The sequence below is a fragment of the Esox lucius genome, chromosome 16, assembly GCF_011004845.1.
Source record: "Esox lucius isolate fEsoLuc1 chromosome 16, fEsoLuc1.pri, whole genome shotgun sequence".
Lineage (NCBI taxonomy): Eukaryota > Metazoa > Chordata > Actinopteri > Esociformes > Esocidae > Esox > Esox lucius.
In genome coordinates this window covers 6,572,385-6,589,259 of record NC_047584.1, presented here as the reverse complement: position 1 = coordinate 6,589,259, position 16,875 = coordinate 6,572,385, and the positions used below count along the sequence as shown (strand labels likewise).

Genomic DNA, 16,875 nt, shown 5'->3' with positions numbered 1-16,875 from the left:
CAGAAGGGCCCGCCCGTACAAGGTACAAGTATCTTCCAGATTAACATTTGGCTCTTCCTCCTGCTTGAAACAGTAAACAGTATAACTTTTCCCCCCTAACTTCACGTCACTAGAACTGGACAAATGTCATAACGGCATAGGGGATTTCCACCACGTTATTTTATTAGACACACCTGTCAAGTCCTCTCAGATTGGTGGACATAAAAAAAGGTGACATGGAGGGGAAAATATTCAAGAGAATTGAAACCTTGCCAGGGCCTATCTATTGGCGACAACAACTGAAGTTCCAATTTTGTAGAGGGAGAAAGAGAGAGAGGACGAGAAAGAAAGAGGCAGAGAGCGGTAATGGGGTGTAGAGTGATCCAATAGTGTGAGTCAATGCGTATATTGCTTGTTTCAATCCAGCCCACTGATCTTCCACCAAAATCTTTGTCCATATAATTTCCTACTTGTCAAATGAAGTAGGAAAATATGTAAAGAATTATATAAAACAAGAGATACAAGAGGAGAGTGCAAGCATGAGAATTGGCCAATGGATACACATTTTTACTAGCTAGCTTTCTACCTCAGCCACAGTTCTGAAGTTATGCATTTGATCAAATACTAGCATGTCTGTCTTCTGCTCTCTCTGCTTTGATATCTAAGAACTTGCTAGTTAACCTAGATCCAGGATTATTAAACCACTTTAAATGTTTTGCCTGCTGTCTTTGGATTCGAATAATGACATTCAGGCTTGTCTCCCTCAAAGTTGCCAAAGGAGTCCACTATTGAAACTAAATCCTAGTCACTGAGGTCTAGGGTATGGTTTTTGAGACTGATTATGTTATAATGATAGGAGTGAGCCAACAGCTATCAAAGCCAAATTTAAAAGTGCTTTGAATTTATGCTCCTCGGTCATCCCAACCCTCACCAACTAAAATCAAATTCCCTCTTGTAGGCTGATAGTGGATGCCCACGGTGCCGAGTGGGCATCTTCAAAATATAGAAACGCCATCGGCAGAAATAGGGCGTTGATGTTGGTTAGTGTTGTTTGGAGAGGCTGCGTAGGTTTGAAATCAAAGTTGGCTCATTCTCTGTCCATTCAGACTCAGGTTCTGATAATAGAACCCAGAGGGTGGTGCTATTATTAACTGTGATGTCTTCCTGTGTAATTGGAGAGACTGTGGCCCATTAACATCACAAAAATCTGAGGCCTGGCACATTCCTAGGTATAAATAGGTGGTTGTCAGTGACGGGGACAGAAAGAGAGGGAGAGGGTTAAGGCTGCCCCAATGACTGATAGGACAGCTGTGGGCTAGGCACAGTCATGGACTGAAGTGCAGAGTAAAATAACTTTGTCGCAGTAGGGACGGAGTGTAATTCAAATGTGACATTTGAATTACATTCTGTAGTTTCCATACAAAGCCACGAAACTCGAGTCACACATTATGTAATACAATCACAAGAGCGAGGCAGGAGGTATAATAACGTTTCATTGAATTCTTGTTCCGCATAAACAACTTCAACTGTTAAAATGACTGCCTAGAAAATAGAATATGATACGGGCAATAAAATCATCTGTATTGTGAACAGGAGATCTTAGTAACTCCTCTGATGTGGTGCATACTTTTTTTCAGCCTGCACCGTATGCGTTGATATATGATATAACAATAGGGCCAGGCTTCAAACCAAAAGACAAGGGCTTATGCATATTTAGGCATTTTGTTGCTTTTAAAACCAAGCAGCAAGCCCTTTTCACATTGTCACCCTGATATGAACCAAATTGTACTTTTCAGAACAATTTCAGGAACTAGGATGGATGCATATTTAGGCCCAACCTAACAGAAGGAGGCTGGACTGTCTAAGGCTAATGATGTCATCAACAGTCATAGAGCAGTTTTATTTTATTTTTAGTTTATATTAATGAGTGCATAGCCTCGTCAAGCTCTGTCGACATGACATCTAAGCGATTTCACAATTAAGACTATGCCAGACTAGTGTGTACTTGAACATCGATTTTAGATATTTGGATCTTTTGTGTAAAATGTGTTTAGCTAAGAAATTAAACAAGACATAGCCATGCAACAATCATAATTCTATTCAACCTTATAGACAGGTCAATTCATTAGTAGACTACTACTTTATCAACCTAAAACAGCTAAGAAACACAATCCAAAGCAACCAAAAGTCCATCTAACTCATTTCTACCACTGCTGTCGGCATGAAAAAAGCGCTAAGATTTAGTCGGGGTGAAACCGGGTAACCTGGGCTAATAATGCACATAACCACAGTACAACTGGAGTTCAGACTTTTTTTTTGCAGGTGTATGTAGGAAAGTTCATGATCTTTGAATGTTGGTGACCAATTGTCAAATAATATGTAATAGAAAGAGCTTGCAGAGCTTGTTTTTGTAGTCACAATTATCCACAAGTAAACATTATCAGTATGATTCCACATGGGATTTTTTAAAATCTGTAATAGTCCTGTTGTGTTCTTTTTTTTAACCTTTTTCCTTCAATTCAAGACCGTGTCCGTGTCAACATTTACGTGGAACCAAAAGATGAATTCCTATTTAATTTCATGTCCATAATGCTGGATTTGCTCTAAGCATGGTGATGTCATGTCTCTGAATCAACATTTCAACTGACTCCAAATGGTTTGTTAGCCAGGTTCACTACAATAACACTATAAAGGGGTTATAAACGGGTAATATAGTCAACAGTAAAAATTATTATAATTGCATCATAATACATTGTAACTGCAGGCTGTAAATAAGTGTTGTTTAACACTTTCCTAAAATCCACCATTACAAGTACATCACAAGCCTTTTGGACTATCTCTCCAGAGAGAAAATTGTCACATTGTTACTGTGAGTTAGTGTGTCTCAGGTGTAGCAGTTTTAGCGCAAACAAAAAAATCTAATGCTATATCATGACTTAAAGGATGGATAATGCAATTTATTTCAAATTATTTGGGACATTGAGAAATTCAGTATGTAAAATGTTTTGTTTTGATACAATATAATGATATAGGTCAATTATATAATCTCAGAATATTTTCCCCAGGAGTGTTCTTCAGCTGTCTCTCTAGAAGTACCCTTTGTAACTTCCCGTAAAAACATTTTGGTATTTGGTGTAATCTCTTTTAGTTGAGGGGCAGCTGAAAAACCACTATGTATTTTCTTTAGGTATACAACTTAAATAGTTGAAAATAAGTGTGTTACTTATTATTAAATCAATACTTATTTGTGTGAATGGCTTGTGTTCATAGTATGTGTTGCTGTCTGTGTTAGTGTAAACAAGTGGTTGTGTGCTATAGGTTGTGTGCTAAAGGTTGGGGGGTTGTGTTTGGGGGAACGGCAAAGCATGACTCCAAAAATGCCCTAGATTGGTAAAGGGTGTACATGTTTTGGGTAGAAATTATTTGAAGACATTTTAAGAACTTATAGCTTTTAACAAAAAACATAATACGATTCACCATATTTCTTTACTAGGCCTACCTTCTCCCAGGTCCAGGACGGCAAGCACAGCGCTACTTCGCGCCTCCCCAAGGTAGTTGTTGGCGATGCAGGTGTAGAGGCCGGCATCACTGGGCTTGCAGTCCCTGATCCAGAGTCCCCCGTATTCCTGGTTATCCATATTCAGCAGGTCGTCGTTGTGGTACCAGTAGAGGGATGGCTGCGGGTCTCCAGCCACCGCCACTTTCAGGCGGATGTCACAGCCTGTCCCCACAGCAGCGTTCCTCATTTTGCGTACAAAAATCGGAGGGGTCTGGGAGGGGAACGCATAGGCGACCGAGTCCGGGGCCGGCTGGCCGTGGTTAGGGTTGGCTTTGGCCCGTTTTGGTGGGATGATTGGGCTTGGGACGCTGCGCATTCCCTCATCCGCACCCTTCTTCAGGGTCATTTGTATCTCGGTCTTCTTCATTGTCACAATGCTGATTTCTTATAATAGCATTAATTGTGTATTTAAAATGTGTCCCAATGGTTCCTAGGCACTTTAATTTCTTTAGTTACTAGATAGTTGACCTGGAGTGATTTGAGAGCTGGTTACAAGTAGGTTTCCATCTATAAAATGTTGATTATTCTAACAATTGTTTAACTTTCAAAGATATCTTAACATTTTAAGGTATTTTGAATTGGCTTGTGTATTGCTAAGAACACCCATGTGTCTTCTGCTATCAACATCATAAAGCCAATGAACGTTAATTAAATTGGATTGGATTACCGTCAAAGTATCCAAGCTTGCACATTTTTTTACACAGCTTTTGAAGTCCAATTGGGGAAAAAAGGAAAAACAAATGTATCATTACCTAGCAATCAGATACACCTAGTACATGCACTCCTACCCAGCAGTATTTTTAGGACAAGACCCACAGTATCATGTTGCTTTAACAGCTCCCAGTATTGCCTTTTGGAAATTGCTGGTCTCTGCCTGTTTCCTGGTTGGTTTCTTGTGCTTCTTAGCCCTCTTGAGCCAGTCTTTGGCTTGAACACGTTGAGAATAAGTTAAAGCCTATTCCCTTTGCAATTTGACCTTTAGGATTAGATTTTTCTAACGAACATGTCTTATTTCCAGTTAGTTATGCACCACGCTCAGTCACACCAAAATCACTCTGCCTTCTGTCCCAAAAGAGCTAAGCTTTCTCACTCATGATCTCACCCCAGCTCTGCCAGGCAAGTCCTTAGAGGCAGTGACCGCCACAGAACTAGAAAGCATCAAAATGACAGCTGCATGCTGATATGCCTGCCGTTCCCCTTAGCTCCCGCCTCTTGTCATTTTTGACCAACCATGTATTCTCCAGAGCATGTTGGACAATGCCACAGTGACCACGGGGGAAGGGGTTGATTGCATTTGATTTGTAGGTCAAATTCAGAAGCTCACAGGCCACAGGGCCAAAACAAAGGAAATCTCAGAAATGTACTGTAGACAGCAGTAACATTCACAATAAAATCTGTTGAGTATAAACAAAGGTATCCAGTTTATTTAAATAGTATTAAATACAAGTGTAACAAGCAGACAGACTGTAATACTACAATTTAAACCATGTTTGGTTAGGGTTAGGGTTAGGTATCAATCCAAAGATATCAATAATTGCTTGTATATGCTATGCATGCATTTCTCAATCTTATTCAGTTTTAATAAACTATGCTTTGAATGTACTACTAGGCTATGTTGAAGAGTTTCAACAGTTATACTAGAGGAAGAGGAGGAAAGCAACAAGTGGTAAGAGCCTCTAAATGGCCCTCTACCTCTTCCTAGATTATGTTTTTACCTTACTGTTTTACCTGAAGTCCATCTCCACTGAAATGTTCTACATAGTGGAATGAGCAAAAACATCAAATTTCTTCATAGCTTTCTGCCACATTCACCTTCAACACAGTAACAAGTTGCTAATGAATTGGATTACCCCTATCAAAGTGCATTTATCAGAATCAGATACAGGTACATATAAATATATACATTAAGATTTGGCTCTGGCCAACATGTACTAATGCAGCATTGATTTAAATCCAGAGGACAGCTGTTCAGCAGAAACTTTCTTGTCAATCTAAGCTAAGCATACAAATGCCTTAAAAGGGTATTTTTAAAAGTATTATTTATCTAACAATGTTTGTTTCCATAAATATGCAGAAGATCGAAAGCGTGACTTCCCCTACAAAAATAATACATGTATAGACAAATGCGGTCATCCACAGGAATATGACATACCAAAGGGGGGAAGGAGAAAGGAAAGGGGAAAGAAGAGAAAAGGGGAAAGGAAGGAAAGAAAAAGATAAAAATAAAAAAAAAAGGGATTGGGAAGGAAAGGGAAAAGAAAAAGGAAAAATCTATAATAATACACAAATAGATTTTTTTTTTTTTTTTTTTTTGAGCAAATAGTTCTATGTAGAGCTATTTATCAATTCTATATACACACACCTGGTTAAAGTGGTCTGTTGTCTACTGTGTTGAGTTTGCAATTGTATTTATGTAATTGCTAACTTGTAAGTATCTATAATGTTTGTTGTCATTTTAACTCTACTTCCCCTTTTCCTCTAAGTGGTTATTCCACTTGTCAGGCCGCCATTGTAAATAAGAACGTGTTCTTAATGACTTGCCTGTAAAAATAAAGGTATAATAATAAAACCAGAGTTTTAAAATACCAGATTGTTGACATTCGTGTGGTCAGTTGTGAAACTGTATTCCTGTACATGCACACAGCACTTGTGAGTCCACATCCTGTGCCATAAGTAACAACCAGGGGAAAACCCTTTGTGATCACATGAACATAGAGGTGGCCTCCGAAGTCTGAGAGGTGGATCGACTCGCCCTGGCCACAGACGCTCGCGGTTCCATCACCCCTGCTTTCCGGAGCATCTGAAGTAGCTTAATCCTGAACTTCTCACCAACAAAAGCATACAGAACCGGGTTTACACAGCTATGAAGCAGTGCTAGACTCTGGGTGGCGAATAGGGCTTTGTGCACTGCCCTCCTCTCCTGGCATTCGTCCTTCACCAGCTTCGCTTGGAGTAGGGTGTCTGCCATCACCGCCAGGTGATAGGGTGTCCAGCACAGCAGAAAAGCTACCACCACTGCCACAATCACCCTCATAGCCTTCTGCCTCTGGAAGCTGCCCCGGGTTCGCAAGAGTCGAGCCAGCGTCACCCCATAGCACCCCAACATAATGGTCAATGGCAGAAGAAATCCTAAAATGTGCCGGAGCCCCCGTGTGGCTAGCTTCCAATTTTCAGGGTCCCCCACTGTATAAACCTCGGAGCATGTTGTTACCTTCTCGCCATCCGGTATGAAGGCTCCGTTGAAGAACCCGGGCAGGGACAGCAGGCAACCCATGAACCAAACTGCAACGCAGGCGCCCCAGCTTACTAATCGTCGACGAGCAGCCCTGGATGTCTCCTTGGCACATACAATCACCAGGTAGCGGTCCACGCTAATACATGCCAAAAACAGGATGCTTGTGTAGAAGCTGACCTCCAGGAAGATGCTGACAAGTTTGCACATGGGGTCGCCGAATACCCAGCCAACAGTCACAGAGGTGGCCCAGAATGGTAGGGTGAGAGCCAGCAGGATGTCGGCCACTGCCAGGTGGAGGAGGTATAAGTCGGAGGGAGACAACGGCTGCTTGCTTGAGCTGATCACTAGCCCCACTAACAGGTTCCCAGGGATGGCCAAGAGGAAGACTAAGATGTAGAAGGCACATACCACCATGATCACAAATGAGGAGACGGGGGCAGCCTGGCACGTTAGGGTACTTTTGTCCAACTCATACGTTGTGTTTAAGTCACTGTAGTTTAATTCATTGTAAAAATCAGCAAAATCATCAATAATGAATTGATAGGAAATATTTGGGTCTGAAAAAAAGATATACAAAAAGATTTATTGATAAACATTTTCCCACACATTCAATTTATCTGTCCACTTACTCATACATGTCCAATAAAACCTATATATATATAAGGTTGTAAGGTATATATATATATATATATATATATATATATATATATATCTACAGAAAAAATTAAGAGACCACTGCACCTTTTTATTTCCTTTCCGAAAAAGTGGAAAAGTAAAGTTTTGAGTGAGGAACAGAAGCATTAAATTTGCATTGGTCTCTTAATTTTAACCCTTCTGTTCCTCACTCAAAACCTTCCTTTTCGACTGTATTTGGAAAGGGAAGAAAAAGTTGCAGTGGTCTCTTAATTTATACACACACACACACACACACACACATTATATACACACACAAACACACACCCACACACATATACCTACATAGATAAATGCCATCAATTATTGGTCATTCTAGCAGTGAAATTGTGTATGAACTCTGTTCTTTATAATTTTGCTTTGCCATTATAAGGTATTGTGTAGATTTATTATAATAGCCTGTAACATGACAACATTTTGAAAAAGTTACAGGGTCTGATTGCATTCCAAATGCACTGTACAAGACATTAAAATGCCTGAGAAAGTTCTATGAGCATCATCCTTATTCTACAGCATTAATTAAAAAGTTAATTCAGTGTCAGGACAATGGCTACAACTTTTTTTCCAAATTATTCTGACATCAGATACCACACAGCAATATGCCCAGATAAGTACAAAGCAAAATGTACACTAAAAATGTGTGCGTGTGCCATAGGAATGAACTAAAGCACTTACAAGTCATGTTGATCATATCTCACTTGATGGATGAACTGTTGTCTGTCAAAAGAGAGTTGCAAGAATAATACATCCCCATTCCACACAGACACAGACACAGACACAGACACAGACACACACACACACACACACAGCAAATTTTTGAAACTAGAATTACTGTAAATGATGTGACAAGCTTTACCCTTCAATAACAAACTTAAGGGAATAGTTCACAACAAGCTCCAATGTTTATAAGATTTTATTTCAAAAGTGCTATTTATGTTGTACAGTGCCTGGTGTATAGATACCATTCATATTAAAGGAAATCTGCAGGCTCTGGAAAAGATCAGTGTGATTCACTTTTTAAGTTCAACCAACCATGCAGTATTTAAATAATAGAGACATGGATATTATATTGCTTCATTTAATTAATTATAGTGATCGATTTCTACAATAAGTATGTATTTTAAATAGTTAAATTCCTTTATATTTGATCTATCCAATGGACATTATATCTAAACTCTACAAACATGAACTGAACACTGTTTTTTTTTCTACAGACATCAGATGTTCTGATTTTTATAAAACAGACATATTTGGGTACTTCACAACAGAAACCTATTTTACCAAACATTTAAAATTGTTTATTATAGTTTTTTTACTACCTGAGGGGGAATTCCATCTAAATGCTCTGAGCATGATCAGACCACGAAAGTCCAGCTTATTTCGTAGAGCATGATCCTAGAGCATGACACTTGCAACGCAAGTGTTGTAGGTTTGATTCCTACGGACAAGTATGGAACTTTATACTGTAGATTCTGGATAAGAGCACCCCTAAATTACTTAGTAAGTAAATAAAACAGAGTTTATATTGGACTAATCCAGGTAGGGCACAACAGACATAATATTAGAAAAAATTGTTATGCAACTAAAATATTTTCTGTGCCCGAACGCATACACGCCAGGTCATGAGACAAGTCATTCAAGATCCTTGAGTCATTCAAGACAGCTGTCACATGTGACCACAGTAAGACTGAAAGTGAAACAAAGTATAAAAATAAGATGCTAAGCGGTTCATAATAGGGTGATTTTATAGTATTACATTACATTTACCCTTGAGAGAAACCAATGCGGAATTTATTTCAATATTTTCAATAATCTGATTAAATACTTTAATAAATGGAAAATTGGGTTTAATACCTTCAATAATTTGATGCAGAAAATGGCAATCTGCCCAATAACATGTATTCTTAAACTCCAAGGATACAATTCTTAGCCTTACTTAATTTCACCGTGCCTAATTTTTAAACGCTGAAGCCCTCCGGTAGCATGTGTTATCGACCCCAGGTTCCTCTTTCAGCTACCTGGACAGCAGATGAGATTTACCTGGTATGGACCCAACCAGCGTGGCATGATGTCGTGCAGTTGGTCTTCCGTCCCCAGCAAACGTTGTCCAGAACTGGAGCTTTCCTTAGCCTCCCCCCGTCAGTTGGGGGTTGCCAGGACTAGAATTAGTCAGGAACCAGCCATTACTGTAGACGCACTGCACACCGGGAGTAGAATCCGCTTGCAGTGGCGGTACAGTCCGTGTGTGTGTGATCCATCTTATCTCAGCCCACCTCACAATTGTCCTTTAAGCCAAAATCAGTCTCTGATCTCCAACCAGTCTTATTGCTGATTTGCTTTCAAGTGTCCTGTACCTGTCAATGAATTTTTCTTGTGAAGATTAGTTGCAACTGCACAGTACACTATCAGAAATATGTCCATTAAATTAGCTTGTTAATGCATTAAAACACAGTCCTACCAAACACTTAAACTTCAATATCCAATGTCTTTCTGCTTCCTTTGTCTAAATAGATTTGAACAGTTGTAAACTGTAACAGTATGGTGGAAACACTTAACCTTTCTGGTGCTTCTGTTCCGCTAGTGAAAAATAACAATTCCACTCTTTTCTATAGTTGGGTTAACAACAAATCAATAAAAAAACTACAAGAACAGAAGAACACAATTTCCTATTACTGTTCCATTTACTCATCATCAGTTAAGATAGTTTGCTTACGTTTAAGTATCACTCTCAAAGAGTAGTTCATAAACAATTCTCAGTTTATCATCTAACTAGATCTCAGTTAATATATATATATTAACTGAGATCTAGTTAGATGATAAACTGAGAATTGTTTATGTGAAATTCTCCAAGTCTCTTCTTATTTTTCCTAGCATATCAAAGACACTCTGTAATCCTGTCATAAATCATGACACCCCACACCCCCCCCCCCACACACTTTTGTCCTGTCTCCCCAGACCTTGTCCTGAAACAGGGTGTGAGGGTTTTGATTAAAAGTGAGTGACCCAATCTTGATCTATAAATATCTTACACTTTTACACAGGGAAATAAGGAATCCAGATGCAATTTACATCTTTTTGTACTCTTCAACTCTCGTCTGTACTAGATAAACTCTCAAAGTAATAGTTAACATTTTCTCTTAAAAATCTCTACTTTAAAGAAAGTCTCAACCCAGTGTCAATTTGGCTTATTTGCTGAAAAAATGCAGAATTACTTTCTCAGTTTCAATAAAAACATAACAAAACTTAGCAAACATGCTCCCTGCACCTTTTTACTCACTTATTCCGTAATGCATGAGATTAATATGATTACATCTAATCAAATATCAGACAAACAAACTGAACAGTCACATTCTCATAGTCACTATCCCAACAAATTAGTTCTTTCTCAGCAAAACCATAGCAAAATGGTTAGATGTATTCTACTCAACCATAACCATGCTAGATTTTACATCAAACTAACAGTTTCCAAAAACCCAAATAAGACAAACACTCTGATTAGCTACTAAGGGCCTTAAGAGATTTTCTGATATAACTATTTCTAATATAACTATAAAAACAGGAAAACTCAATTCTTCATGTAACTCTTTTAAGTATCTTTTTAATTCGTAAAGAGTCGCAAACTGGATATTCAGAAAAAACTAATGTGAAAATGATAAAAACAACATCCACAAACAAAATCAAAAACAACAAATGTTCCACGGTCGTGGGAAGGAATTATAATCATATAACCTATTGACAAAGTTGTCTTGCTCAGTGAAACTACTCCCAAATTAATATATCTAAATTAACTTTTCCACAGGCAATGGCCAAACTACATTGTGACAACACAAACATCATGTCTCAATTAACCTCCTGAAGTTTAGGGAATTTTTCCAACTCTGATGCATGTCCAAGTTATTCCAAATAGTGGCGGCCTGTCAAAACCAAAATCAGCACATTCATGCATCAACACCAAGATTGTTCTAATTATTAACAATGGGGGATGACTTTAGGTCTCTACCCTCACTACAAGTTTGTTTCAAAACCATACATTTCAACATGAAAGCTATTGAGAGGAAAGTATATTCAGCTTGCACTTAACGTTTGATTTTCCCAAAACTGAACACCATGTTGTGGAAATGACCACAGGTGGTACCAGTCAGAGAAGTCATTTCCAACTTAACAGATATACCACGTTAACTGAAGATTCAAAGTTATTACCCTACTCATCTAATACCTCCTCAAACAAAGGAGCAGATTCTGGTCCTGCTGCTGAGTTGATGCCCTTCTACGACCCTGTCCAGCTCTCCTTGTGTAACAGCCCATCTCCTGGAGTCTCATGCATTCTCTTGAGACTGTACTGGGAGACACAGAAAACCTTCTTGCGACATCACATATGGATGTGCCATCCATGAGGAGGTGCACCACCTGTTCAACCTGAATGGGCTGCAGGCACCGCCTAATGCTACCAGTAGAGACAAGGACACTAACAAAATGCTAAACTAAAGAATCAATCAGGAAGGAAAAGGAGAGAGCAATTGTCTGTGGCCACCGCCGGCAAAACCATTCCCTTTTTGGGGGTTGTCTTGCTGTTGCCTCTCCAGTGCACCTGTTGTCACTTTCATTTGCATTAAAACTGATGACATTGATTTACAAAAGCTTATGCTTCCTGACTGGACAAATTGATATCCCTGAGGTTTCATTGACTTGGTGTTATACTGTGATGATTACATGTTCCCTTCATTTTTTGAGCGGTGTGTAAAAAAGCCTTAATATGCATGTGGAAAACCATCCTTAAATATTTTTAATATAAACCTGTTACTTTATATGTTGTAATACATAGCATGAAATATATAATAGCATGAACCTACAATTTTTGTGATTCGGGTTCATCATAGATAATTTGAAGAGGGTCATATGTGGGTGATTGGTGTTATTCACTCATCTTTTGAGGAACTTCTTGGATCATGACCAGTGTGTTTACACACAAGCCTCCCACCCTCACATTTCCTACTATGGTGTTCCCATGAACAAACCTCACGTGTCACGTAACACAGCTTTAAAGACACACTGGTGGGTATAACATTTCTGATTCCATGTCGAGCCCTGTTCAGAGGTACTTGATAGGCTATTAAGATGAAATGCAATGAAATAATAGCTTGACTTAGATTGTAACTGTCCAGAGTATAGTACTGATGCTTAAATGCTGATGCTTATGTATAGAACATTTTGCACAATTTCAGTGGATTTGTCCAGACTGCTGCACCTGCACCTTTTTTGAGGAAATTAGTAGGCCAGTGGACAGTCTAGTGATCACCAAACCATTGTCAAAATCTTGAAGATCACCTTTTTTGGAGTCACTTTAAAAACAGACAAATAAAAATATCTTACATTTCACTTTGGACCAATTTTCTGTTAAAAGAAACAGGACAGTTATTATTATTTCTGTAACTATCAATTACTTTTTTCAGTTGCTATGAATTTAGTGCAAAATGTAAACTATGTATACATACAGCACATAAATGTACACTAACCAGTCTAAAGGCCAGTTTTATTGTTTCTTTAATCAGCAAAACAGTTTTCAGCAATGCTAACATGATATAATTTTTTTTTTCTAGTGATCAATTACCCTTTTAATACGCTAAAATTGGATTAGCAAACAAACGTGCCATTGGAAATCCAATGGCATTGGAACACAGGAGTGATGTCGGCTGGTAATGTCTACACTGTATTTCTGATCAATTTGATGTTATTTTAATGGACAAAAACTGTCCTTTTTCAAAATCCAGGAAATTTCTCGATGACTCCAAACTTTTAAATGGTAGTATATATATTATTAGTCGGTCCTGCAGAAATTCATTTGCATGATGCCTTTAGAAAACAGAAAATCTTAACTACTTCATAGACTATTCTATATTAGTTGTGTAGCCTGGTGTACTAAGTATTTTAGTTAATATGAATATAGAAAGATAATAGTCCATTTAAAATGTATTATGGAAATGAATATAGGTTGTATAAATATGTATATATCTCAATTGACAAATGCCAGTTTTGTCAGCCACAAGTGAAGTATGTGGGGCACATAATATCCGAGAAGGGCATTGCTACAGACCCCGCAAATTGGAAGCAGTAGCTCAGTGGAAACAACCCACAGACCTGAAGTCACTGAGGTCTCTTGGTTTCTGTGGGTATTATAGATTTATAGCCAGTTACCCTTCTATTGTAAGACCACTCACTGAACTTACCAAGGGTTATCCTCCCACTCAGCATGGAAAGAAAGCACTGAGAGTCAAAAGCAAGTATTACAAAGAGTCTAAGCCTTTTGGTGAGCGATGGGATCAGTTCTGCATGGATGCTTTCCAGAAGACCATCCAATGCCTTACTAGCGCACCTGTGTTAGCCTTTGCCGACCCCGCCAAGCCCTACATTCTGCATGTAGATGTTAGTCTTCATGGACTAGGGGCGGTTTTGAACCAAAAATACCCGGAGGGACTGAGATCAGTAGCTTTCGCTAGTCTAAAGTTAAGACCATCTGAACACAATTACCCCGTCCACCAGCTTGAGTTCCTAGCGCTCAAATGGGCGGTGGTAGACAAGTAACATGATTACTTGTATGGAGCAAGATTTACTCTGAGGACCGACAACAACCCCCTCACATATGTGTTAACCACCGCAAAGCTCAATGCGGCTGGTCACCGGTGGCTTGCTGCTTTGGCCACTTACGATTTCAACATACAGTATCGGCCAGGAAGAAACAACATTGACGCTGACTCGCTGTATTGCAACTGGTTCTCAATGGAGGATACAAAAGAATGGACAGAGATAACCCCCCACAGCATACAGGCACGTAGCAAGCAAGTGGGAGCACAAACATGCGGAGCAGTTGGGAGTATCTCCAGATGCAATCCCAGAGTGTTATGCCTTTCCCACATGCCTGGAGAGTGGTTATTTGGAGCAGTGGAGTAAGGAAGACCTCCTGAGCGCACAGGATTCTGATCCATCCATTGGAATTGTGAAACACGCTATCAAACATGGAAAATTGGCATCTTTGTCTAAAGATGAAAATCCTGAGATTGTGTGTTTGCAAAGAGAAAATTCTAAACTATTGATGAAAGATGGATTGTTGTACAGAGTAACAAAGAAACTCACAAACAACGAACGGCAACAACTTGTTCTGCCACAGAAGTATCATTCATTGATTTTACTGTCAATGCACGATGAAGCGGGACATTTCGGAGTCGACAAAACAACAGAGCTCATTAGAGACTGTTTTTATTGGCCAAAGATGTCATGCGAAATCGAACAATATATAAAGAACTGCGGCAGATGTCTTGCCCGTTAAATCAGGTAACTAGTAGTGGACCCTTAGACTTAGTATGCATTGATTTATTGTCTCTGGAGCCAGACTCCAGGGGAACCACTAACATATTTGTTGTCACAGATCACTTCGTCCACTATGGTCTACCTGCCCGGATACATTCGGACCAAGGGCGGGATTTTGAGAGCCGTTTGATTAAAGATTTACTGCATATGCTGGGAATTCGAAAATCAAGAACTACGCCCTATCATCCTGAAGGGGATCCACAACCGCAGAGATTCAATCGCACTCTGTTGGGACATGGGTTCAGTGCTCCCATGTTGGGAGCACTGAACTAAGAAAAGAAGCATAAATGGAGTCAAAACATTAGTCAGTTAGTACATGCTTACAACTGTACCAGAAATGAGGCAACGGGTTACTCCCCATACTTTCTCATGTTTGGGCGGGAAGCCAGACTCCCGGTAGATCTATGTTTTGGTGTGTCACCGGATGGTAAAGGAGAAGCAAACTACCAGCAGTACATTTCAAGGTTGAGATTGGATTTGAAGAAAGCTCATCAGCTTGCATCTGGGGCAGCCTATAAGAATCACCAGAAAAACAAGAGATTACATGACAAGAGAGTGAAAGACCAGACATTGGAGGAAGGTGATCGAGTGTTAGTTCGTTATCTAGGACTGACTGGAAAACACAAGCTTGAGGATAAATGGAAAGCCTTACCATATGTTGTGGTCGGTAAAATGCCCAATCTTCCCGCATATAGGGTGAAGCCAGAGAGAGGGATTGGAGTTGTGAAGACATTGCATCAAAATCACCTATTGCCTGATGACAAGGGAAGACCAAATGTGACAATGTAACCAGAGAAACGAACATCCATTAAACAGAGACAGGACCGTCAAATCAGTCCGGATAATGAAGATTGTGGAGAAATAACTTCTGATTCGGAGGATGACAACCTGGTTAAAGAAATGCTGACTGAAATACTTAAAAGCTGGCCCGGAGCTCTTTGGACTCATGAGCCAGTAAGGCTCGCTGAAGGTTCAGTTTCTAACGAATGTGAACAGAGTTACCTGCTACAGGAAGCTCACAAGCAAGATACAGAGGCTTCGCTATAGAGGGATCCTGGAGAACAGGGTGGAAACCCCGAACATAAGTGGGATGGAACACTGTGCGAGACAGGGGAGGCTGGCTTCCTAGTTGATGATGCCCTACCCAGCAGATACCGAAATCCCACAACTGTTAGGAGAGGAAGAGGTAGTACCTTTGGCCTCGGTGGAAAAAGAAATGATTAGTGGTGAAAGTCGTCCAAGAAGAGAGTTAAAACCTGTACTTCGTCTGAGTTATGATGAGTTGGGCTTACCTACTGATCAGCCAGTAGCTATTATACATGGCGGAAGGGCTATGCAGTGTTAGAAGAAAAGAGAAGTCATTGTAACACTATGTGGTGTCATGCAAGGGCCAGATGTGTTGTGTTCACCCACAACACCTTCTGATGTCTGAAGAATAAGAACTCTCTAGGAGGTGTAAGTTTGATGAGGACATCTAAACCTTTAAACAGGGGAGGGTGTAGCCAGGTGTACTATCTACTACTTGTCAAACAAAGCAACAACAAAAAAACAACAACAGTATTTTAGTTAATATGAATATAGAAAGATAATAGTCCATTTCAAATGTATTATGGAAATTAATATAAGTTGTATAAAAATATATATACATTTTTATATATACAAGTGTTTAAAAGGTTCATTACATAGTTTGTGTTAGGAGATCTAATTTTTATAAAATAGATTAAGCATACCCACTCCATTAGGAACAATAGTTTAATTTACTATTGGTCAAAACCCTGTCGATCAGGTACGGAGACAGACGTAGGAGGTGGGATTGGGAAAAAGAGGGAAGATTAGAGACAGAGAGGAGTGGAGAGATTTTCGGCGGTTGATTAGATTTTTGATGAGTTTGTCTTTGAGAGGTTTTACTTGAATTATTATATTATTATAAGTTATAGTTAGGTGTGTGTTACCAGATGTAGCTGTTCTAATTTCTGTTTTGTATTTAGTAACCACTCAAAAGGGGTTAGTGGGTTACTTTCCGTTGGGCTAGGCATAGAAGTTTAGC

General features: G+C 39.4%; 2 protein-coding genes across 8 annotated transcripts in view; both read right to left on the bottom strand.

Moving 5' to 3' along the window:
- Positions 1-4,674, bottom strand: part of spegb (striated muscle enriched protein kinase b) — an 87,729-nt gene extending 83,055 nt beyond the window's left edge. The window contains 1 exon segment of the mRNA XM_010898053.5: positions 3,479-4,674. Within this exon segment, the coding sequence (XP_010896355.5) occupies positions 3,479-3,905 (427 nt within the window). The 5' untranslated portion in view covers positions 3,906-4,674.
- Positions 4,675-5,846: 1,172 nt separating this feature from the next.
- On the bottom strand, positions 5,847-15,615 carry LOC105026540 (C-X-C chemokine receptor type 2-like). Of its 7 annotated transcripts, none has more exons than XM_020054592.3 (5): positions 15,481-15,615; positions 15,153-15,340; positions 9,507-9,820; positions 8,142-8,183; positions 5,847-7,330 (listed from the first exon to the last, which is right to left on the bottom strand). In XM_020054592.3, exons 4-5 carry the CDS (start codon positions 8,155-8,157, stop codon positions 6,240-6,242), a joined length of 1,107 nt encoding a protein of 368 aa, XP_019910151.2. In that variant the 5' UTR covers positions 8,158-8,183; positions 9,507-9,820; positions 15,153-15,340; positions 15,481-15,615; the 3' UTR covers positions 5,847-6,239. The 7 variants fall into 7 exon arrangements, with proteins under 7 accessions (XP_019910151.2, XP_019910149.2, XP_019910150.2 ...); XM_020054590.3 differs by having other exon boundaries at positions 15,161-15,340; XM_020054591.3 differs by having other exon boundaries at positions 15,192-15,340.
- Positions 15,616-16,875: the final 1,260 nt, after the last annotated feature.